The sequence below is a fragment of the Heteronotia binoei genome, chromosome 17, assembly GCF_032191835.1.
Source record: "Heteronotia binoei isolate CCM8104 ecotype False Entrance Well chromosome 17, APGP_CSIRO_Hbin_v1, whole genome shotgun sequence".
In the NCBI taxonomy this organism is placed as follows: Eukaryota; Metazoa; Chordata; class Lepidosauria; order Squamata; family Gekkonidae; genus Heteronotia; species Heteronotia binoei.
The window spans coordinates 46,076,740-46,102,125 of record NC_083239.1 but is presented as its reverse complement, the minus strand read 5'-3'; the positions used below and the strand labels follow the sequence as shown (position 1 = coordinate 46,102,125).

The 25,386-nt window shown below is 50.7% G+C and overlaps 1 protein-coding gene across 1 annotated transcript in view; it reads right to left on the bottom strand.

Moving 5' to 3' along the window:
• Positions 1–25,386, bottom strand: part of BCL3 (BCL3 transcription coactivator) — a 46,119-nt gene that overhangs the window by 8,757 nt on the left and 11,976 nt on the right. The window contains 5 exon segments of the mRNA XM_060257990.1: positions 1,577–1,654; positions 5,431–5,518; positions 6,695–6,737; positions 6,740–6,905; positions 23,807–23,915. Of these exon segments, the coding sequence (XP_060113973.1) occupies positions 1,577–1,654; positions 5,431–5,518; positions 6,695–6,737; positions 6,740–6,905; positions 23,807–23,915 (484 nt within the window).

Sequence of the window (25,386 nt, the reverse complement as noted above, 5' to 3'; positions counted from 1 at the left end):
TTCCCCCCTCCTCCACTTGCAGCTGCTGGAATGGCCTTGGGTCAGCCATAGCTCTGGCAGAGGTTGGCCTTGAAAGGGCAGACTCTTATCTGGGAGAACCGGGTTTGATTCCCCATTCCTCCACTTGCACCTGCTGGAATGGCCTTGGGTCAGCTATAGCTCTGGCAGAGGTTGTCCTTGAAAGGGTAGCTGCTGGGAGAGCCCTCTCAGCCCCACCCACCTCACAGGGTGTCTGTTGTGGAGGGAGAAGACATAGGAGATTGTAAGCTACTCTGAGTCTCTGATTCAGGGAGAAGGGCAGAGTATAAATCTGCAATTCTTCTTTGTTATTTAGTGCAAACCCAGGATTTGGTCCTCTGGTGTTGATAGGGTTGCCAAGTCCAATTCAAGAAATATCTGGGGACTTTGGGGGTGGAGCCGGGAGACATTAGGGGTGGAGCCAAGATCAAGGCTGTGGCAAGCAGAATTGAACCCCAAAGGGCATTCTGGCCATCACATTTAAAGGGACGGCACACCTTTTCAATGCCTTCCTTCCATAGGAAATCATGAAGGATAGGGGCACCTTCTTTTGGGGCTCATAGAATTGGACCCCATGGTCCAATCTTTTTGAAACTTGGGGGGTATTTTGGGGAGAGGCACTAGATGCTATACTGAAAATGCGGTGCCTCTACCTCAAATAACAGCCCCACCCCCAGAGCCCCAGATACCCGTGGATCAATTCTCCATGATTTTCTATGGGAATAAATCTCCCTAGGGAATAAAAGAGTTCCCAGCAGACATTTCCCTCCTCTCCCCCCGCTTTCTGACGACCCTGAAGTGAAGGGAGGGTCTCCAAACCGGGGGATCCCCTGCCCCCACCTGGGGATTGGCAACCCTAGGTGTTGAATGCCACAAATCCAGCTTTTTTATTTTGCAGAGAAAAACTTCCAGCCCTCAAGATTCTGTATTTTTTTTCATATGTGCATGTGCGTGCATTCGTGTCCCTGGAAGTCATGGCGACCTCTGGTGACTGACCCCTGCTGGAGGCCTGGAGGATATTCACGGAGGTGGCTGAATAAGGCCTGCCCCTGCCCTCCCGACTGCTGGTATTTCAAGGTCTCCTCCCTTCCGAGTACTTGCCAGAGTCAGTCCTTCTTAGCTTCTGAGATCTGACAAGATCGGGCTTGCCTGGCTTGCCTCAAGATTCCAGAAGCTTTCTTGAAAACGAGCAAGCAGGAACATGTCTCTTAAGAGGGGTGGGGGGTGGCATTCGGCTATGTTTCCTTGAATTTTTTCCCCCTATTGGGCAAAGCTGTTCACCTCCTGAGCAGAACCAAACTGCTGTAATCTTAAAACGGCCAACAGGCAGCGTAAGACCCTGAGCGGCATCAGATTGCTGCTGAGAGGGGTTTCCTGTCTTAATGAGTGGTCGCTCACCCACACATCTTAGAGGGAACGCTGGCAGCCAGAATAGTGCAGATGGGTTTTTGCAACGAGGGCTTTGCCTTGTGTTCTAAGTCGGCTCTCTGTCTTGACAGAGAGCAACAGCTCCCCCCAAGGAAGCCCCTGGCAAGCAGACAGGAAGAGTCATCCATACCTGCAGCAAAAGCTCCACCATCTCCAAATTATTATTCTCCACGGCGTGCAAAAGCGGGGACCGTCCGCTTTTAATATCCTGAAATGAGAAGATGCTGTCGAGCAGGGGCGATCAAACTTGCTTGATGCAAGAGCCACAAAGAAGAAACATCTGATGGTTGAGAGCCGCAAGACCTGAGCATCAGATATTTGAGAGCCGGGAAGGAAGGAAGGAAGGAAGGAAGGAAGGAAGGAAGGAAGGAAGGAAGGAAGGAAGGAAGGAAGGAAGGAAGGAAGGAAGGGAGGGAGGGAGGGAGGGAGGGAGGGAGGGAGGGAGGGAGGGAGGGAGGGAGGGAGGGAGGGAGGGAGGGAGGGAGGAAGGAAGGAAGGAAGGAAGGAAGGAAGGAAGGAAGGAAGGAAGGAAGGAAGGAAGGAAGGAAGGAAGGAAGGAAGGAAGGAAGGAAGGAGAGAGGGAGGGAAGGAAGGAAGGAAGGAGAGAGGGAAGGAAGGAGAGAAGGAAGGAGGGAGGGAGGGAAGGAAGGAAGGAAAGGGGAAGGAAGGAAGGAAGGAAGGAAGGAGGGAGGGAAGGAAGGAAGGAAGGAAGGAAGGAAGGAAGGAAGGAAGGAGGGAGGGAGGGAGGGAAGGAAGGAAGGAAGGAAGGAAGGAAGGAAGGAAGGAGGGAGGGAGGGAGGAAGGAAGGAAGGAAGGAAGGAAGGAAGGAAGGAGGAAGGAGGGAGGGAGGGAAGGAAGGAAGGAGAGAAGGAAGGAAGGAAGGAAGGAAGGAAGGAAGGAAGGAAGGAAGGAAGGAAGGAAGGAAGGAGAGAAGGAAGGAGGGAAGGAAGGAGGGAAGGAAGGAGGGAAGGAAGGAGGGAAGGAAGGAAGTGAAGGAGAGCCCCTGAATAATTAATTAATACCCCCAATAACAATAATATTTGTCATATTGAGTAAAAAATATGCTTTGTCTTCAAACTAAGGGGTCTGTTGTAAAACTGCCGTTAGAAACTGACTTCACCGCCCAGTGGGTGTGAGCTCCAGCTGTAAGATTAGATAAGGGAACAGCCTCCTACAGGCGACCTGCTATATATAGACAGAGTAAAGGGGGCCACGTCATGGAAATGTACTAGGAGTTCTGTGAAGGCGGGACCTTTGAAATCAGATAAGCCTGTGTGCATGCCTGCTTGTTTTCTGTGTGAATAAAACTGTCTGTATGTAGAATGATTGTAACTCAGTCATTTTGGGGGCCCATGCCTGCCTGGGTTCTGCTTATGGTACCATAAAGTAAACCTCACTCCAACCAGTAAGTCTGTGTGGACCTCGTTATTTCTCTGCTTCATTTTGGTGCATTGACTGCCAGGAAATGAATGGGGCTACGATAATGCTGGGAAATGAATGGGGCTAGGATAATGGGGCTGGTTATATAGCCATCTGCCTTCCACCCTCGTGGCGGGAAGACTGGACTAGGCGCCACGGTCACATTTTTGATCGAGTCTGGCTCTCTCCGCCCCAGTGGGAGAAGATGTCCGGTTCGCCAACCAAGATCCCGCGCCTGGTTGAACCGAAGTGTCCAGGGAATCGGAAGATCTTCAGGATTGTGAGTATGAACTGTCTGGGAATTCTAATTACCTCTCCTTAGGAGAGAAGAAGGGTCTGATCACCCCTTAAGCTCTGTCTATTAGGCTCCACTTTGGAGCTGAAGCACAGAAGCTAGGATCTGGAAGGATTTCTGTGGTGTGTGTGTGAAGGAGAGGAGATGAAGCCTCTAAGCGAGAGGGATTTTCTCTTGCACAGTTCCCACTAGGGCGACCTCCCTGAGTCACGAGAGAGAGGAAGTGAAAACCCCCAGGGCTCCCTGGCTGCCAGACCCCTTACTGGCAGTTCCTGTTTTCTGTTTTCCCTAGAAGTGTCTTGTTTAACGTCTGGTGCCATGGGGAATTTAAAAGCCAGAATTCTGGGGAATGTCAGAGAACAGTAGTTCCACATGGGCAGGCAAGTCTTCTTTGTCCCTAAATCTCCCCCCCCCCCCCCAAGAAAAATCTAACTTTTAAATTTAAATGTCTCTTAGAACAGAGAAACCTGGCTTTGCAAGGTAACAAAGACCTCTCTCCCCTTAAAAAAATAAAGAAACAGAAAAGCAATTATTTGGACTAAACGAGGCCAGTTCTCAAGGGTGAGGCCTGGAGATCTCCTGGAATCACAGCGCAACGTTCCAAGCTGCAGACTCAATTTTCTCTACAGGGTAGTGGAAGTTTGGTGTGAGTGAGAGCTCAGAGCCTGGTTCCCTTGGGATCTCATCTGTCTTTAGACTTCCATTCTAGATCTCTAGCAATCTGTCCTGCCTGGATATGGCAACCCCATTCAGGAAATAAAACTACCCGCAGAGAATGTGGCCTTGCCCAAAAGATCAGGTCTCTGTTAGTGTGACGAAGTCTGCCACCTGTCTGGCTGAGGTGGGTCAGCAGACTTGCCAAATGATAGTCCAACACAGGTCCAAAGTCTGGTATTTCCCTCAGAAACACCAGGAAGGTAGGTTGCCGCCAGACTGGATAAATCCTTTAGCACAGAGGCCCCGGTCAAGCCTCTGCCTATTAGGAATACTCTAGAGAAAACCAAGCCACACCACTGCAGCAAGGGGTTCCCCAAGTCAGTTTTCACAGATTGGTCGTAGGCACTTCCAAAGGTGGTAAGTTTGGCTCGGATTGTGGTGGCCCTGAAAGCGAATAACTACAAAAATAAACTTAAAAGAAAGTTTATTTTACAAAATAGGCATGAAAGCACTGGTTTTAGTGAGCCATACAAAACAACAACGTCATTCAATATAACTAGCTCACTGATTCAGAGCGCTAGAGATTCAGAGCGCTAGATATTATCATACAGCGTCCAAATGTCCAGATGGAATCCAAGGGTTTCCCCGAATGGAATCGCGTCAAGAGGCTGTTCAGCATAATAGGCTCTAAGATTTGAGATTTGACAAACTTTCTAATATTCCCGCCCCCACCCCCACAAAAAAGGGAAAATAACTAAAACATATGAAGCTGCCTTATACTGAATCAGACCCCTGGTCCATCAAAGTCAGTCTTGTCTTCTCAGACTGGCAGCGGCTCTCCAGGGTCTCAAGCGGAGGTTTTTCACACCTATTTGCCCTGGACCCTTTTTTGGAGATGCCGGGGATTGAACCTGGGACCTTTTGCTTCCCAAGCAGATGCTCTACCACTGAGCCACCGTCCCTCCCCAACATATCAAGCAGATCGATGGAAATCTTCCTTATGCCACTGTGGCCACATAGGAGAAAGTAATTTTAGAAGTACGATGGGAGTCAGGTTTTATCATGACAATTCTAATTCAAGAAGCATTTTAAGGTAGATGCTGAGCTGATGTCATTTAGTACACCTTCGGTGATGTCGGGTGTGTGGCAGCTATAAATGGGTTGTGCTAATGAGTCACGCTTACAAGCACCATCACTTCTTGTTCTGCTATATGATCCCTGAGAATAGGGTTGCCCACCTCCTGGTGAGGCCTGGAGATCTCCAGCATTATGGCTGCTCTACTCAATACAGAGTTCAGACCCCCCCTTGGAAAAAATGGCTGTTTTGGAGGTTGGACTCTAGGGCATTATACCCCACTGAGGTCCATCCCCTCCCAAGTCTGCCCTCCTTGGACTCAGCCCCCAAATCTCCAGGAATTTCCCAGCCTGGAGCTGGCAACCCGAAACACAAAGGCACGCGTGAAGACTGCAAATTAAGCAAGCAAGGAAGAGAGATTCATTTTGTTTGGTGTGGGATTCTGAATGTTCCCCCTTCCCAACACAGAATAACCCTGAACGGTTTGCAATTGGCTCCTTCTCACTGTCTCTCCGCATCTCTTGAACTCGGCACTTACCACAGCGTCGACATCTGCCCCGTGCTCCAGCAGAGTGAGAATTATGTCGTGGTTAGAGGTGGCCACGGCTACATGGAGGGGGTAAATCCTGGAGAGAAAGAGAAAAAGGGGCATTTGATGCTGGAAGAATCCCTGGGAGAGGGGGTCCTCCTCATTCCAAAGCAAATGTGAGCAAATGGGGTACATGAACACACATGAAGCTACCTTATATTAGTTAGCCAGGGTGTCAAACTTATTTTTATGAGGGCTAGATCTGACATAAATGAGACCTTGTGAGGCCAGGCTGTGTTGGGCCTATTTAAGAATAGGTAGCAGAGATACACACTTTATAAAGGACACAGACAAACACAATTAAAGATCCAATAGAGGAAGAGAAGCTTGGCTCAGTAGCTCTGCTGGGTGATTGAAAGTAAGCTCTGCCTCCCCCCCCCTTCCTCCTCAAGGGAGGAGCCTCAGCCAATGGAGAAAATAGAGGCTTTGCTCTGTAGCTCCTGTGCGATTGAGCAAGCCTTGCAAAGCATGCCAGAAGGAAGCAAGAGAGAAGGAGAAGAAAACAGATGACAGCCAGTTGCTCGGGGGCCTCATTTGGCCCCGGGCCGCAGGTTTGATACCCCTGCGTTAGGCAGTTAGTGTGACTGGCTCAAGGTCACCCAGCAACAGAGTGGGGATTCGAACCTAGGTCTCCCACATCCTAGTTTGGGACTCTAACTCACAGTCCCCCACTGTGCTACCCACAGGCATCACATCCACTGACACCTTTTCTGGTGCCCGCCAAATAGGCTTTTGCCCACCAAGGCTTCTGATTGGCCCCTGGACATTTTTTAAAATGTCACTTTAAACGGAGACTTTTTAGAAGAAGAAGACTGCAGATTTATACCCCACCCTTTTCTCTGAATCAGAGACTCAGAGCGGCTTACAATCTCCTATATCTTCTCCCCCACCACAGCAGACACCCTGTGAGTGGGTGGGGCTGAGAGGGCTCTCCCAGCAGCTGCCCTTTCGCGGACAACTCCTGCGAGAGCTAGGGCTGACCCAAGGCCATGCTAGCAGGTGCAAGTGGAGGAGTGGGAATCAAACCCGGTTCTCCCAGATAAGAGTCCGCACACTTAACCACGACACCAAAATGTCACTGTAAGCTCCTTGCGGGCAGAGACCTGTCCCCTGCCTCTCTGCTGATGCCATGAAGTGCAATACAGGCATTGCCAGGGCTGCGCAGAAACAGTGAGGAGAGAAGGATGCCGGACTGTTTCCCGCCATTCGCCACACAGGCTCACCCTCGAAATTGCGCGCCTCCAGATCCAGTGGGAGGGACTCCCTTCGAGCATCTCCTGCAGACAACGGAGGCTGCCATGCTCACAGGCCAGGTGCAGAGCGGTCTGCCCGTTGCGGTCGAGGACCATCGGGGAGGCCCCGTGAGAGAGCAGCAGTTTTACCAGGGCCGGCTGTCCTGTGATGACTGCCAAGTGCAAAGGAGTCTGGGAAAGAAAGAACAAAAAAGTGTGATTGTTGACCACGGAGCTGAGGCCTAGCAGAATCATAATCAGGATCCTGGGTCTATTCTGTGGCGGACCACAAGCCTATGCATGCGGAGAGAATCCTTCAAACTCACTTCTCTGCAAACATTTTGAGCAGTGGTGGCCAAACTGTGGCTCTTTCATACATATTGTGTGGCTCTTGAAGTCCCCACCGCCCCATCAGTCAGCTTGGAGAAGGCATTTGTGTCTTTTCATCACTTCTTCAAGCTTGGAGTGGCTTGGAGAATGCATTCAAAATTAAAGTTGCTTTCTTTCTACCTCCCTTCCTTCCTCCCCTTCCTTCCTTCCCCCTCCCTCCTTCCGTCCCTCCAAGATCTGATGTTCATGTCTTGTGGCTTTTAAACATATGATGTTTATTCTTTGTGGCTCTCACGTTAAGAAGTTTGGCCACCCCGATTTTGAGGAACCATGTCCCTGCATTTCAAGCACAAAACTCAGTCGGCCTTCCAGTTTCCTCTCAGGATTAAACTTTCGCCCTCCCTATTTGAAGATTTCATTTGAAATGTAGCGTTGGAGGGAAGTTTTATGGATGCCCATGGACTGCCAAAAAGACAACCCAGTGGGCTGTGGATCAAATCAAGTCTGAAATCTCCTCAGAAGCTAAAATGACTCTAAGCTATTGTACTTTGGCCACACTCTGAGAAGACGAGAGTCATCAGAAAAAGACAAAAATGCTTGGAAAAGTTGAAAGCGGCAGGAAGTTCTTCTTCACCCAAAGGATGATGAACACACGGAATTCACCGCCACAGGAAGTGGTGGCAGCTACAAACATAGCTTCAAGAGTAAACATCTAGAGCAGAGGTCCATCAGTGACTATTAGCCACAGCGTATTGTTGGAACCCTCTGTCTGGAGCATTGATGCTCTGTATTCTTGGTGTTGGGGTGGGGGGCAACAGTAGGAGGGCTTCTAGACTCCTGGCCCTACTGGTGGACCTCTTGATGGCACCTGGGGTGTTTTTTTGGCCACTGTGTGACACAGAATGTTGGACTGGATGGGCCACTGGCCTAATCCAACAGGCTTCTCTTATGTTCTTATGTGACACAGAGTGTTGGACTGGAGGGGCCACTGGCCCGATCCAACAGGGCTTCTCTTATGTTCTTATGTGACACAGAGTGTTGGACTGGATGGGCCATTGGCCTGATCCAACACGGCTTCTCTTATGTTCTTATGTGACACAGAGTGTTGGACTGGAGGGGCCACTGGCCCGATCCAACAGGGCTTCTCTTATGTTCTTATGTGACACAGAGTGTTGGACTGGATGGGCCACTGGCCTAATCCAACAGGCTTCTCTTATGTTCTTATGTGACACAGAGTGTTGGACTGGAGGGGCCACTGGCCCGATCCAACATGGCTTCTCTTATGTTCTTCTGTAACACAGAGTGTTGGACTGGAGGGGCCACTGGCCTGATCCAATATAGCTTCTCTTATGTTCTTATGTGACACAGAATGTTGGACTGGATGGGCCAGTGGCCTGATCCAACATGGCTTCTCTTGTGTTCTCAAAAGAGGTAGACCAAACATGAGATGGAGTGACACAATCAAGGACGCCAAGGCCCTTCGTTTGCAAGACCTGAGCAAAAGGATGCTCTGGAAGTCATTTTCATGGGGTTATCTTCTGACAAAGGGAGTTTTGACACTCAAAGGCCATGGCTCAGTGGGAGAGCATCTGCTTGGCATGCAGAAGGTCTCAGGTTCAATCCTCAGCATCTCCAGTTAAAAGGACCAGACAGGAGGTGACGGGAAGACCTCCGCCTGAGACCCTGGAGAGCCATGAAGTGGGGCTGTAGCTCAGCGGAAGAGCCTCTGCTTGGCAGGCAGAAGGCCCCAGGTTCAATCTGCCATCTCCAGTTAAAAAGGACCGAGCAGGAGGGGAGGGGAAAGACCTCCACCTGAGACCCTGGAGAGCCCGGAAGTGGGGGGGTAACTCAGTGGCAGAGCCTCTGCTTGGCATGAAGAAGGTCCCCGGTTCAATCACCACCATCTCCAGTTAAAAAGAGCCGAGCAGGAGGGGATGTGGAAGACCTCAGCCTAAGGTCCTGGAGAGTCATGAAGTGGGGTTGTAGCTTAGTGGCAGAGCCTCTGCTTGCCATGCAGAAGGTCCCCGGTTCTATCCCCGCCATCTCCAGTTAAAAAGGACTAGGCAGGAGGGGATGTGGAAGCCCTCAGCCTGACCCTGGAAAGCTGTTGCCAATATAAGCAGACAACAGTGACTTGGATGGATCCAGGAGATGCATCCAGGGTGTGATTCAATAGAAGGCAACTTCAGGTGTTCATGTGGATGCTCAAAATCCCATTTATCTCTAAAGTGCTACTGGCAGGGCTTTTTTTGTAGCAGGAGCTCCTTCGCATATTAGACTACACCCCCCTGATGTAGCCAATCCACCACGAGCTTACAGAGCTCTTTGTACAGGGCCTACTGTCAGCTCCAGAAGGATTGGCTACATCAGGGGTGTGTGGCCTAATACGCAAAGGCACTCCTGCTACAAAAAAAGGCCTGGCTAGATCCAAATCTCGCTACAGTCCAACACATCACTCTTCTGAAACAACTCTGGAAAGAGCTGTCCTTTTTTGCAATGACACCCGCTTTCCATTTTCCAGCTGTGCTTTCTGTTTAAGAAGGAAAACCAAAGCGGTGGCGGCAAAACACACCGTCAAGTCACAAGCCAGCTTATGGCGACCTCGTCGGGTTTTCAAGGCAAGAGATATTCAGAGGTGGCTCGAGTGGGGGGGGGGCTGTTTATTGAGTTAAAGGCACCAAATTTTCAGCATAGCATCCAGTGACTCTCCTCAAAGCACCTTCCAAGTTTCAAAAAGATTGGACCAGGGGGTCCAATTCTATGAGGCCCCAAAGAGGGTGCCCCTAACCATTATTTCCACTGGAGGGAAGGCATTTAAAAGGAGTGTGGTCCCTTTAAATGTGATGGCCAGGACTTCCTTTGGAGGTCAATTACGCTTGTCACACCCTTGCTCCTGGCTCCATCCCCAAGTCTCCTGGCTCCACCCCCAAAGTCCCCAGATATTCTTGAATTGGACTTGCAACCCTATCTGGAAATCAACTGTAATAGCGGAAGATCTCCAGGCGCCACCTGGGGGTTGGCAACCCTGGAGTCTTCTGCCAACCTGCCCCTCCCAAGACTCAGCCCTCCCTTTTGCTTCTTCCTTTATTCTTTCCACCGCACTGTGTGGATCCTCCCATTTCACAATCGCAGCCAGGCAGACATGCAGAGACATCTTTGAACCCGGCACAGCGTCCTCAGAAGCCGACTGCCTTCTTTCAATCACAAATAACACATATATGTATTTTTTAAAAGCTCAGAGACCTGTTTGGAAAAGTACAGGCCTGGCATTACCTCAGAAGGCAAGGCCCGGCACGGTTTTTCCCCTAGTTTCTCCCCCCCTCCCCTGCCCATGCCATCCATTAGCTGAGAGAAAAATTATGCAACGGAAACAAAGACGTTCTTTAAACTAGTCTGGCTTTCTTGCCAGAAGTTCTGGTTTTCCCTTGGCAAAGAAAAACTGATTTATGTTCTCTTTTGGTTTTTAAGAAAGGGCATAAAAATATCCTGCCAAGGTCACGTCTAGGGTTGCCAAGTCCAATTCATGAAATATCTAGGGACTTTGGGGGTTTACACAGGAGACATTGGGGGCGGAGCCAGGAGACACTGGGGGCAGAGCCAGGAGCAAGGGTGTGACAAGCATACTTGAACTCCAAAGGGAGTCCTAGCTGTCACATTTCAAGGGACGGCACACCTTTTCAATACCTTCCCTCCATAGGAAATAATGAAGGATAGGGGCACCTTCTTTGGGGGCTCATAGAATTGGACCCCCTGGTCCAATCTATTTGAAACCTAGGGAGTACATTGGGGAGAGCCACTGGATGCTATACAGGAAATCTGGTGCCTCTACCTCAAAAAACAGGGCCCCAGAGCCCCAGATACCCGCAGATCAATTCTCCATTATTTTCTATGGGAATAAGCCTCCATAGGGAATCATGAATTCCCAGCAGACATTTCCCTCCCCTCCCCCCGCTTTCTGATGACCCTGAAGGGGGCGAGGGCCTCCAAACCGGGGGATCCCCTGCCACCACCTGGGGATTGGCAACCCTAGTCACGTCACAACAACTGAGGATCCATTCCAGGGTGGGTAGAACCGGAATGCCGGTTGTGAATGCGAAATATAGTCTGCCTCTCTTGTAGGTTTCAATCCTTCCCTTTCCCTCAAAGAGCTCAGAGGGAGGGGGGGGGGTGAATACATCTTTCTCCTGTCCTCACAACAACCTTGAAAGGAAATGAGGGCGAGGCTGTGCAAAGGACTCAAGGTCAAACTGTGACCTTCATGGCAGAACGAGGATTTGAAACCAGGCTTCACAGATTCTAGTCCAAAACCCTAACCACTACCTCACACTGCCCTCAGACTCAAAAGCCTGTGCCTACAGCTCAATAATACCTGTGTTCTGCTTCATTTCCATAACTTAGTCTGTCGCTGGATGGCAAAAGTTTAGAAGATGTGAATTTACCAATCTATATTCCCCTCAGCCTGTCCCCTGAAACGGGGGATACATTTCTGGCCATGGTTTTGCTACTTTTATCTATTTCTCTATTTTTAAAAGGTGATTTGATGACATATCGTTTTGAAATGTATACTGCAAGCCACTCCAAGAATCCCATGCTGAAAGGTCAGGAGGAAATATCTTTAAAACAACCGCTTCACCTCACAGGGTTGCTTGTAAAGATTTGCAGAGGTGCTAGATACAAAAGCAGCCCAGTGGCGCAAAGTGGTAAAACAGCGGTACTGCAGTACTGTGGTCTGAACTCTCTGCTCACGACCTGAGTTCGATTCCGGCGGAAGCTGGATTCAGGCAGCCGGCCCAAGATCGACTCAGCCTTCCATCCTTCCGAGGTCGGTAAAATGAGTCCCCAGCTTGCTGGGGGGAAAGTGTAAAAGACTGGAGAAGGCAATGGCAAATCACCCTGTAAAAAGTCTGCCCTGAAAACTTTGTGAAAGCTACGTCACCTTAGAGTCGGAAACGACTGGTGCTTGCACAGGGGACCTTTCCTTTCCTATATACAAAAGATGTTAGATCAGGGGTGTCAAACATGCGGCCCGGGGGCTGAATCAGACCCCCGGAAAGCTCCCATCAGGTCCACGAGCAATTCACTGTCATCTGCTTCCTTTTCCCTCTCTTGCTTCCTTCTGCATCACAACATGCTTTGCCAGGCTTGCTCAATCGCATAGGAGCAACAGAGTAAAGCTACTCCCTTAGAGAGGAAGTGGGGGAAGGAGAGCTAGCTTTGCCAGGCTCTCTCAATTGCACAGCAGAGCTACTGAGCCAAGCCTCTCTTCTTTCTGTTGGCTGAGGCTCAGCAAGCCAGTGAGATGGATTAGGCTGAGTGTGTGTGCTTGTCTGTGTCCTTTATAAAGTTTATATCTCCATGACCTAGCATTACATTTTATGACACAAATGGCCCGGCCCAACAAGGTCAAGATCCAGCCCTCATAGCAAATGAGTTCGACGCGTTAGATCCTCAAACGGAGGGGAAACGCGCACTGTTAACGTTCAATAGCCATCCAAAGAGGTAGCACCCATGTTTACTCCCTGTCTTTTGAAAAGGAGATTGTCGTGTGGAGGGTTTGTGGGTTTGGCTGCGCTCCCACAAGCTTCTGTTTGGCTCTAGAGGAGGAGCTGTTCTTTGAGACAACCAAGAAAGCGAGGGAGAAAAAGTGCTCCACCTTCCAGAGCAGGGGTGTCGAACTCAATTGTTACGAGGGCCGGATCTGACATAAATGAGACCTTGTTGGGCTGGGCAATGTCAGGTTGGGCCGGGCCATGCGTGTACCTATTTAAGATTAGGTAGCAGAGATGCAAATGCTATAAAGAACACAGACAAACCCAATTTAAAAAACACAAACCTTAAAACATGCTTAAAACGTTAGCACTCATTGGTCTTAAAGACGCTTTCTTTGTATTTCTGCCATGGGATCCAGAGAACTGGGCAAAGGAAGCTCTGGCTCTTTCCTTCCTTCCCCAGGGGCCCAAGAGGGGGAGGATCCTCAGCCAATAGAAGGAAGAGAGGCTTGGCTCAGTAGTTCTGCTGTGCAATTGAGAGAAACAATCCAAACAAAAGAGACAGCTGTGTAAACAATTACAACCAACACAACCCCAAAAGGGTACACAGCAGTGAATGCTGCAAATAACTTGTGCACTCAAAACTCTTATACAAAATACTTAGTATATTCATAAATACATGAACTCACACGTGCTGATGTTTGAAAACACTTGACACATTACGTGTATGAATCCCATTTCATCTCACACAAACCCTTAAAAGTGCAGGACCAATGGATTCTGGAGATAATCATCACTGGATCCACAGAGTTAACAGTGACTAACTCAAAGTCCAAGAAGGATCCAGAGTCCCGTATGGTGGAGGTCTGGCGCTACAGGACACTGGTAAGACTCCGTTTCCCGGAATTGCTTCCTCAGGCGCATTTGTGCTCCAAAATATATGTTCCAAGGGACTAATGTTGCCAATAATTTTAGCACATGGCTCCATTTGAGCTCAGCGCGGACCACTGGCGTACCTAACGCGGTGTCCTGTAGCGCCAGATCTCCACCATATGGGACTCTGGATCCTTCTTGGACTTTGAGTTAGTCACTGTCAACTCTGTGGATCCAGTGATAATTATCTCCAGAATTCATTGGCCATGCGCTTTTAAGGGTTTGTGTGAGATGAAATGAGATTCATAAATGTAATGTGCCAAGTGTTTTCAAACATCAGCACGTGTGAGTTCATGTATTTATGAATATACTAAGTATTTTGTATAAGTGTTTGAGTGCATAAGTTATTTGCAGCATTCACGGCTGCGTACCCTTTTGGTGCAATTGAGAGAGCCTGGCAAAACAAGCTCTCCCTCTCCCCTTCTCAAGGGAGGAGCCTCAGCTAATGGAGAAAATAGAGACTTTGCTCTGTCGCTCCTGTGTGATTGAGCAAGCCCGGCAAAGCAAACTGTGATGCAGAAGGAAGCAAGAGAGAGGGAGAAGGAAGCAGATGACAGCCAGTTGCTCGGAGGCCTGATAAGAGCCCTCCAAGGGCCTGATTTGGCCCTCGGGCAGAATGTTTGACACCCCTTCCTTAGAGACTTCTTGAGAGATTTTAACACGGTTAAACTCTTTTGAGACCTTTTGAACACGGTTCTCTCTAGGTTCTCAACCATACCGTGTTTTTCCCGTTTGGTTTACCCACCTGGAAGTTGGCAAATCCATCTCTGTTTTCAAAATGCACAGGGATTTCGTACAAACGCCCCACGCCTATCCATCTTTCTGTCTCTCTCTGCTATACTAGATCCTCTGATCTAGGCCTTACCAACACTTAGGGGTTTGGGTTTTTTTTTAGCAGGAATGCAATTCCGGCTAGCTTAGTGCTAGGGGTGTGGCCTAATATGCAAATGAGTTCCTGCTGGGCCTTTTCTATTTAAAAAAATCCCTGCCGACACTCCTTGCATGCAGACAACTAGCTCCATGAGAAACAAGTCAAGTTTGCTTCTGCTCATTTTCAGCTTGCAGGCTGCAGGCTTGCCAAGTCCAATTCAAGAAATATCTGGGGACTTTGGGGGTGGAGTCAGGAGACACTGGGGCGGAGCCAGGAACAAGGGTGTGACAAGCATAATTGAACTCCAAAGGGAGTTCTGGCCATCACCTTTAGAGGGACAGCACACTTTTTAAATGTCTTCCTTCCATAGGAAATAATGAAGGTTAGGGGCACCTTCTTTTGGGGGCTCATAGAATAGGACCCCCTGGTGCAATCCTTTTGAAATTGGGGAGATTTTGGGGAGAGGCACTGGATGCTATTCTAAAAATTTGGTGTTCCTGCCTCAAAAAACAGCCCCCTAGAGCCCCAGATACCCGCAGATCAATTCTCCATTATATCCTATGGGAATCGGTTTCCATAGGGAATCATGGAGTGCCCAACAGATATTTCCCTCCCCTCCCCCTGCTTTCTGATGACCCTGAAGTGGGGGGAGGGCCTCCAAACCAGGGGATCCCCTGCCCCCACCTGGGGATTTATACAAAAAACAAAATACATGACTGTGATGTAAATAGGCGACCAGACCTTTTAATCATTTTTAAAATACGTTTACACGCTTTTATATATAAAACTGCCTCAGACGTAATCAATGTACTCCCTTCTCATAATACAAGAACTCGTGGGCATTCAATGAAATTGCTGAGCAGTCGGGTTAAAACGGATAAAAGGAAGTCCTTCTTCACCCAAAGGGTAATTAACACATGGAATTCACTGCCACAGGAGGTGGCGGCGGCTGCAAGCATAGCCAGCTTTAAGAGGGGATTGGATAAAAATATGGAGCAGAGGCCCATCAGTGGTTAGCCACAGTATTTATATGTGTGTGTGTGTGTATACACACACACATATACTGGCTACTGTGTGACACAAAGTGTTGGACTGGATGGGCCATTGGCCTGATCCAACATGGCTTCTCTTATGTTCTTGTAATATACAGCACAAGCGGAAGAAGTACTGATGAAGCGGGAACACAAAACGCGTCTCATGTTATTAACTAGTTACGTGCACGCTGTATCAGTTAATCGCCATGGGCTCTTGTCTCTTAAGGATTCAAATGCCTTTTATGGTCGTCGACGTGAACTTTTGCGTCAAACACGTTAAGTCGGAAGCAGTTTTATATTTAAAAAGCACGTAAACACATTTTAAAAAAATATTCAAAAACGATTAAAAAGCCCGGTTAGCCTCTTTCTGTCACAGCCACGTGTTTTGTTTCTTGTATATATCCTCACTGTGACCCCCCCTGTTGTTCCTGCTCCCCACCTGGGGATTGGCAACCCCGGGGCACCGGCAGGCAAACAGCTGCAGGGAAACTATAGGGGGCAACCCTCCCCCCCCCCCCGCATGAAGGGCAGCAGAGAAGCTCCGGCCTTCCGAAGAAGAAGTCTCTTCCACAGGCAGCCAGCTAGCGAACCCCAGGCGAGCCATCTGGTTCCCCGCAGCCTTAACCACTTCCCCGGCAGCAGCACCTGCCCTCAGTGACGCAACCGGCAGCCAGCCGCTTCTCAGAAAGGGAGGGGCCGCTTGCAGGAGGATGATTTATGAGAAACCCGATAGGGAAATGAGGCCGGGTCACGGCCAGGTTACAAGCAACCTGGCAGAGAGGTGGAAAGGGGGGTGGGGTGGTCCCAGGATTGCCAATCCCCAAGTGGAGGCTAGGGTTGCCAAGTCCAATTCAAGAAATAGCTGGGGACTTTGGGGGTGGAGCCAGGGGACTTGGGGGGTGGAGCCAGAAGCAAGAGTGTGACAAGCATCATTGAACTCCAAAGGGAGTTCTGGCGATCACATTTCAAGGGACCGCGCACCTTTCAAAATGCCTTCCTTCCGCAGAGCGGTAAAGCTGCAGTGCTGCAGTCGGAGCCCTCTGCTCATGACCCGAGTTCAATCCCAGCGGAAGCTGGGTTCAGATAGCCGGCTCGAGGTTGACTCTGCCTTCCATCCTTCTGAAGTCGGTCAAGTAGTCCCCAGCTTGCTGGGGGGAAAGTGTAGATGACTGGGGAAGGCAATGGCAAACCACCACGTAAAAAGTCTGCCACAAAAATGTTGTGAAATGTCACGGGCTGGGGCTGGGTCAGGCAAAGTCCAGGGGCAGTCCAAGGTCTGTAGCTGGTGAGCAAAGAGGGTCCAAGGTGCCAAAACCGAATCACAGTCCAGGTATCGCAGGTCAGAGGTTCAGAAGCCGAAGTCAGGGGGTCCAGAAGTCAAAGCCAAAGTCAGGGCCGAAGTGGATGCTAGAACGTCAGGTAAGTGACTAGTTGCTTCCACAAAGCCTCCTCCCAAAGCCCACAGCTATATAGCCCTCTGCTGTCTGTTGCCCATTTGGGCTAATTGCTGGCTCAGAGAGGCAGCCAGGATCCTGCTGAGACTCAAGCATCCTCACTCCTAAAAGGGCCAGAATCCTTTCAAAACTCAGGGCTCAGGGAGCGTCTTGCTCGTGAGCGTGCCGCCCTCCTCTGATCCCTGAGGTCCTGACGAAGGCGGTCACGCACACGAGCCACCCGAGAGGGCGAGGCAGGGAGGCTTTGATCTTTTCCAGCAGGAGGCAGGGGCACTGGTGCAGGTGGCAGGGGCACAGTTTCTTCTGCAGGCTCAGCTTCTTCTGCAGGGTCCCCAGTACCCATGACATGAAAGCAACATCACCCCAGAGTCGGAAACGACTGGTGCTTGCACAGGGGACTACCTTGACCTTTTACCTTCCATGGGAAATAATGAAAGATAGGGGCACAATCTTTTGGGGTTCATAGAACTGGACTTCCTGGTCTAATCTTTTTTGAAACTTGGGGGGTGTTTCGGGGAGAGGCACTGGAGTCTATGCTGAAAATTTGGTGCCTCTGCTTCAAAACACAGCTCCCCCCCCCCCCCGAGCCCCACATACTCGCAGATCAATTCTCCTTTATTTCCTATGGGAATCAGTCTCCATAGGGAATGAGAGAGTTCCCAGCAGACATTTCCCTCCCCTCCCCCCGCTTTCTGATAAACCTGAAGCAGGGGGAGGGCCCTCAAGCCAGGGGATTCCCTGTCCCCACCTGGAGATTGGCAACCCTAGTGTAGGCAGGTGATCCCCCGGTTTGGAGCCCCCCCCTGCTTCAGGGTCATCAGAAACTGGGGGGGGGGGGGAGGGAGGGAAATGTCTGCTGGGCACTCCATTATTGCCAGTGGAGACCGAAACCCATAGGGTAAAATGGAGAATTGATCCACGGGTGTCTGGGCTGTTGAGGTAGAGGCGCCAAATTTACAGCATAGCATCCGATGCTTCTCCTCAAAAGACCCTCCAAGTTTCAAAAGGATTGGACCAGGGGGTCCAATTCTATGAACCCCAAAAGAAAGTGCCCCTATCCTTCATTATTTCCAATAGAGGGAAGGCCTTTAAAAGGTGTGTGGTCCCTTTAAATATGAACTCCCTTTGGAGTTCAGCTATGCTTGTCACACCCTTGCTACTGGCCTCATCCCCAAAGTCTCCTGGCTCCACCCCCAAAGTCCGCAGGTATTTCTTGAATCGGACCTCGCCACCCTAGCCCAGGCTTGCCTGATCCAACCAGCAGGGGGTGGGGGGTACAGTTGCCAGATCCAGGCTGGGAAACTTCTGGAGATTTGGGGGTGGAGCCTGAGGATGATAGGGAGTCGGGATCTCAGTGGGATGCCATGCCATAGACTCCTCCCTCCAAACCATCCGTTTTCCCCAGAGGAGCTCATTTCTGTAGTCTGGAGACGAGCTGCAATTCTGGGGAATCCCCAGGTCCCCTCGGCAACCCTAGAAGTGCCCCATAGGTGTGCAAATTTGTCAGAGTAGAGAACTGGCTTTGTCTTTAGGCAGCTGGGAGATAAACTGTTTGCTTCTCTTCCGCTGGAGGACCTCCAAAGTCGGAGCTCAAGCATCTTACGGCAGCCAGAGCGGCACAGTGGTTAGAGCATCTGGGGTCAAATTCCCCACTCTGCCAGAGAGGCCTGCTGGGTGACCTCTGGCTGGCCACGCGCTCAGAGCTTAAGTCTACCCCAGGCTAGAGTTGCCAACCTCCAGGTAGCAGCTGGAGACTTTCTGGAATTACAACTGATCTCCCAGCCATGAAGGACAACGCCCCGGGAGAAAATGGATGCTTTTGAAGGCGGGCTTTATGCCCCGTGGAGCCGAGTGGTAAAGCTGCAGTATGGCAGTCCGAGCTCTCTGCTCACGACCTGAGTTCGATCCTGGTGGAAGCCGGGTTCAGGTAGCCGACTCCAGGTTGACTCAGCCTTCCATCCTTCCGAGGTCGGAAAAACGAGCACCCAGCTTGCCAGGGGGGAGGCGGGGAAGCGTAGACGACTGGGGAAGGACTGGGGAATTGCCCGATGGCAATTGGGCCCCTTTGTCTCCGGGCAAGCAATATTTTTAGGCCCAGGCCGCCACTGCTCTCTGCCCTCCTTCCCTGCTGTTGTGACTCAGTCCTCAGAGACCATAGAGAGCAGGTCTTGCTTCAGCAAGACTTTGAGGAAGTCGCCCGGGGGCCTGCAACCAGCTGGGGACAGGGAAAGTCCCCAAGCCGGGAGTGGCCAGAGTACAAAACGGCTGCCAGGAATCCGGCTTTGTCTCTCGGTTGCCTCTGCCTGCCAAGGGCTGCTGGTTCCCTCCCTGGCAGGTTGCGTGGCCATTGCTATCTGGGCACAGGATCTCCCTTTCCTCTCGAGCTGGGCTGCGTTCAGCCCTCCTGTCACCATCCCCGCCCCCAGGCCGTGCCAGGGGAACTCCCTGCCACCGTGGGTCGGTGGGAACCGGTTTTCTTCCCCAGACAAGGAAGCGCTTTTGAAGCCGCCTCCCTTCCCCGAGTCACGCCGCTAACTCTGCTGCGTTACAATCATGCGGCAAAGGAAGCCGGATTCTGCAAGCTGCGAGGGGTGGGAATGAGGCACTGCCGCTGACTTGGCAGGATGGATTCCGCTTTGGCTGCAGGCGGAGAAACCCACCCCTCTGAAACCCTTCACCCTCTGCCTGGCAAAGAGAAGGAGCTTTTGCTCTCCAAAGCTCACCCTGCAAAAAACTTGTCAGTCCCTAATTTGTTGCTGTTCGGTCGCACAGTCGAGTCCAACTCTTTGCGACCCCATGGACAATGTCACGCCAGGCCCTCCTTTCTTCCACCATCCTCCGAAGTCTGCTCAAATTCGTGTCAGTTACATCAGTAACGCTTTCAAGCCATCTCGTCTTTTGCCGTCCCCTGCTTCTTTTGCAACAGAGCCCCGGGGCGCAGAGTGTTAAAGCTACAGTCCTGCAGTCCTAAGCCCGGCTCACGACCTGAGTTCGATCCCGGCAGAAGCTGGGTTCAAGTAGCCGGCTCGAGGTTGACTCAGCCTTCCATCCTTCCGAGGTCGGTCAAATGAGTACCCAGCTTGCTGGGGGGGGGGGGAAGTGTAGATGACTGGGGAAGGCGAGGGCAAACCACCCCATAAAAAGTCTGCCGTGAAAACGTCGTGAAAGCAACATCACCCCAGAGTCAGAAATGACTGCTGCTTGCACAGGTGACTACCTTGACCTTTTTTCTTCTTTTGCCTTCTGTCTTTCCCAGCATCAGGGTCTTCTCCAGGGAGTGCTCCCTTCTCGTTTGGTGGCCAAAGTATTTGAGCTTCAGCTTCAGCATCTGACCTTCTAGGGAACAGTCAGGGTTGATTTCCCTTAGGACTGACTGATTGGATCTCCTTGCAGTCCAAGGGACTCTCAAGAGTCTTCTCCAGCACCACAGCTCGAAAGCATCTATTCTTCTGCGCTCGGCCTTCCTTATGGTCCAGCTCTCACAGCAATACATTACTACCGGGAATACCATCGCTTTGATTATACGGACTTTTGTTGGCAGGGTGATGTCTCTATTTCTTATTATACTGCCCAGGTTCGCCGTAGCTGTCCTCCCAAGGAGCAAGCGTCTTTTAATTTCATGGCTACAGTCACCATCTGCAGTGATCTTAGATCCCAGGAATGTGAAGTCAGTCCCTAAAGGTGCTGCTAAACTTGAATCTAGCTCTTCAACTGCAAACTAACACGGCCAGGGCAGACCCTGCCACTAGGCAAACTAGGCAGCTGCCTAGAGTGCCAGCCTTCTGGGGGCACCAAACTGGGCACCTCGCCATGTGACTCAGTGACATCAGTGTCGGGCGGGGCACCAGACGTGAGCTTTGCCTAGGGTGCCAGGCAGTCTAGGGACAGCCCTGAACACAGCTACTTTCTTTTTTGGGTGTGTGTGTGTATTTTTGTATTTTGTGTCTCTGTGTGTCACTTTCTTTTTTGGGTGTGTGTGTGTATTTTTGTATTTTGTGTCTCTGTGTGCGTGTGTGCCCATGCCTGGAAGTCATGGCAATCTCTGGCAGCTCCTACCGGGGCATGGAAGACATTCAGAGAGGTGACTTTCTGTTGCCTGCCCCTGCCTCCCAGCCTGGGTATTCTTTGGAGGTCCCCCATCTTTTTTGGGTGTATTTTCACTTTCTTTTTTGGGTGTATTTTTGTATTTTGTCTAGGGACAGCCCTGAACACAGCTACTTTCTTTTTTGGGTGTGAGTGTGTATTTTTGCATTTTGTGTCTCTGTGTGTGTCACTTTCTTTTTTGGGTGTGTGTGTGTATTTTTGTATTTTGTGTCTCTGTGTGCGTGTGTGCCCATGCCTGGAAGTCATGGCAATCTCTGGCAGCTCCTACCGGGGCATGGAAGACATTCAGAGAGGTGACTTTCTGTTGCCTGCCCCTGCCTCCCAGCCTGGGTATTCTTTGGAGGTCCCCCATCCAATTACTTGCCAAAGTCGGCCCTGCTTAAATTCTGAGATTTGCCAAGATCGGGCTTGCCTGGGCCATCCAGGTCAGGGCACGGCCCCTCTCCCAACACTCTCTTCCTTTCTTCCCAACTCCAAAGATCTTTTTTTAGCCATCCCTTGGGCGTCTTGAGATGGCTTTTGCCGTCGCCCACGCCCTTTCAAGGACTGAGCTCCCAGCCGCGAGAAAGCTGGCTCTTAAGAACGCCAAACCAGGGTTCTTCATGTGCTGAACTCAGCAGCCGTCTCTCAATTCTGCACTCGCGTCAGGTTGCGGAATTACACAGCTCCAAGAGTCAGTGGGAGGGACTGGGCAGGTTTCCAAAAGGAGCTGCGGTTTTTGCAGGCTTCTGTGCTTCGTGGAACCGCTTTGCCCATTGCCTGGCAGGTCCTGGAACTCCTACGCAGTTGCCCAAGGACATCTGCACAGCCAGGGGAATGCTGCAAAGCACTGTAAGGAGTGCATTCCTTGCAAATAGGATGTTCGACCTATCAGGCCTTGCTGTGGCCTCCTCTGTTCTCAACAACACTCCCTTGTTTGCAGGTCATGGGGGGAGGGATCTATTGGATCCCATTCTGGATTATCTTACATGGAATTCTGGGTCAGCTTCTCAGAGCCAAGATGGGGTTTAAGAACATAAGAGCATACGAGAAGCCATGTTGGATCAGGCCAATGGCCCATCCAGTCCAACACTCTGTGTCACATAAGAACATAAGAGAAGCCATGTTGGATCAGGCCAGTGGCCCATCCAGTCCAACACTCTGTGTCACATAAGAACATAAGAGAAGCCATGTTGGATCAGGCCAATGGCCCATCCAGTCCAACAATCTGTGTCACATAAGAACATAAGAGAAGCCAAGTTGGATCAGGCCAATGGCCCATCCAGTCCAACACTCTGTGTCACATAAGAACATAAGAGAAGCCATGTTGGATCAGGCCAATGGCACATCCAGTCCAACACTCTGTGTCACATAAGAACATAAGAGAAGCCATGTTGGATCAGGCCAGTAGCCCATCCAGTCCAACACTCTGTGTCACATAAGAACATAAGAGAAGCCATGTTGGATCAGGCCAGTAGCCCATCCAGTCCAACACTCTGTGTCACATAAGAACATAAGAGAAGCCATGTTGGATCAGGCCAATGGCCCATCCAGTCCAACACTCTGTGTCACATAAGAACATAAGAGAAGCCATGTTGGATCAGGTCAATGGCCCATGCAGTCCAACACTGTGTCACATAAGAACATAAGAGAAGCCATGTTGGATCAGAGAGAAGGGTCTCCTGATGGCACCTGTTTTTTTTGGGTGTCGAATTCATTTGTTATGAGGGCTGGATCTGACATAAATGAGACCGGGCCAAGCCAGGCTGTGTATATTTATTTAAGAAGAAGAAGAATTGTAGATTCTTCCCACCCCGCAACAGACACCCTGTGAGGTGGGTGGGGCTGAGAGGGCTCTCCCGGCAGCTGCCCTTTCAAGGACAACCTCTGCGAGAGCTATGGCTAACCCAAGGCCAATCCGGCAGGTGCAAGTGGAAGAGTGGGGAACCAAACCCGGTTCTCTCAGGTAAGAGTCCATGCACTTAGGTAGCAATAGGTAGCAGAGATATAAACTGTTTAAAGGACATAGACAAACACAACTAAAGATCTTTTTTAACAAAACAAACCTTAAAACATGCCTAAAACATTAGCACTTGTTGGTCTTAAAGGTTCTTTCTTTGTATTTCTCTTGTGGGATCCAGGGAACTGGGCAAAGGAAATTCTGGCTCTTTCCCTCCCTCCCCAGGGGACCAGGAGGGGGAGGAGCCTCAACCAATGGAGAAAATCGAGGTTTCGCTCCATAGCTCCTGTGCAATTGAGCAAGCCTCGCAAAGCAAGTTGAGATGCAGAAGGAAGCAAGAGAGAAGGAGAAGGAAGCAGACAAGAGAAGGAAGCAGACAAGAGTAAGTTGCTCGGGGGCCTGATAGAAGCCCTCCAGGGGCCTGATTTGGCCTCCGGGCTGCATGTTTGACACCCCTGATCTAGACCTTGTAGCTAATAGCCACTGATGAATCTTTGCTCCATATAAGAACATAAGAGAAGCACTGAGTTAGAGAGACCCTCCAGCTTGGTGTAGTGGTTAAGTGCGCGGACTCTTATCTGGGAGAAACGGGTTTGATTCCCCACTCCTCCACTTGCAGCTGCTAGAATGGCCTTGAGTTAGCCATAGCTCTCGTAGGAGTTGTCCTTGAAAAGGCAGCTTCTGTGAAAGCTCTCTCAGCCCCACCCACCTCACAGGGTGTCTGTTGTGGTGGAAGAGGAAAAAGGAGATTCTAAGCCACTCTGAGTCTCTGATTCAGAGAGAAGGGCGGGATATAAATCTGCAATTCTTCTTCTTCCTCCGGCAGAGGGGCAGCAAGAACTGTTCTGCTGCCCCCCCCCCCGGGCCATTTCTAACTGCTCAACTCCCACCAGGCTGGGGACATCCAGGAACACTGCAGCGATAGGGGCTCAGGCTCACCTGCCGCATGTTATTGAAGGCGTCCAAGTCTCGTTGTCCCTGGTGAAAGAGAGCCACCAACCGCCGAGTCACCGACAAGTTCTCCTGCACCACAGCAATGTGGAGGGGCCTAGGAGAGGAGAGAGGAAAGAGAAAGGGACCATCAGGAAAAAGAAACCCAAAATCCTTTTGCGCCTCTCACGCACCTCCTCCCCAACTCTGAAATTTATTGCTTAACGCATTTTCGCCCCAGCTTTCTCCCCACCGGAGAGACCCCAAAGCAGTCAAAAGTCATTCTTCAATTTTATCCTCATAACAACCCTGTAAGGTAGGTTGGGCTGAGAGAATGTGACCGGCTTCAGTTCAGTTCATTTTGAGACATGGCTAGCTGGGAGAAGATTGATCAAAACAATAAAAGCCACCCCATACAAGACCAAGACCAACTGAAAATGACTGACGTATGCCATTATATTATATCCCGATCATCTCCAGTTAAAGGACCAGGCGATGGGAACGACCTCAGCCTGAGACCCTGGAGCGCCACGAAGTGGGGCTGTAGCTTAGTGGCAGTGCCTCTGCTTGGCATGCAGAAGGTCCCCGGTTCAATCCTCAGTATTGCCAGTTAAAAGGACCAGGCAGGAAGGGATGGGAAAGACCTCAGCCTGAGACCCTGGAGAGCCATGAAGTGGGGCTGTAGCTCAGTGGCAGAGCCTCTGCTTGGCATGCAGAAGGTCCCCGGTTCAATCCTCAGTATTGCCAGTTAAAAGGACCAGGCAGGAAGGGATGGGAAAGACCTCAGCCTGAGGCCCTGAAGAGTCATGAAGTGGGGCTGTAGCTCAGTGGCAGAGCCTCTGCTTGGCATGCAGAAGGTCCCCGGTTCAATCCCCGCCATCTCCAGTTAAAAGTACCAGCCAGGTGGTGATGGGAAAGACCTCAGTCTGGGACCCTGGAGAGCCATGAAGTGGGGCTATAGCTCAGTTGCACAGCATCTACCTGGCATGCAGAAGGTCCTTGGTTCAATCCCCACCATCTCCAGTTAAAAAGGACCAGGCAGGAGGGGATGGGAAAGACCTCAGCCTGAGACCCTGGAGAGCCAGGAAGTGGGGCTGTAGCTCAGTAGTAGAGCATCTGCTGGGCATGCAGAAGGTCCCCGGTTCAATCCCTGGCACCTCCACTTAAAAGGACCCGGCAGGAGGTGATGGGAAAGACCTCAGCTTGAGACCCTGGAGAGCCGCTGCCAGTCTGAGTAGACAAGACTGACTTTGATGGCCAGACGGTCTGATTTAGCATAAGGCCGCTTCACAAGTGTAATATTCCAGTCACCCGTACAACAATCCTGTAAGGTAGATCAGAACAATTATTCCCCCCCCCCCCACTGAAGGGGCATGGGTATGTTGAGGAAGGGTGAGAAGGATTCAAGCTTGTTCCATGGACAGCCAAGGCACAATCTTGGGTGCGCCACCTTATCTCTTTGCTAAACTCACCCTCTCCTATCTCACACACCTGTCTATCTCTCTCTCTCTCCTCCCCCCCACCACCCCGCCCTGGTTCAAAAGCTGCCGTGCAGCTCCCAACTGCTTCACGAGAAGCGAGCTCTTCGT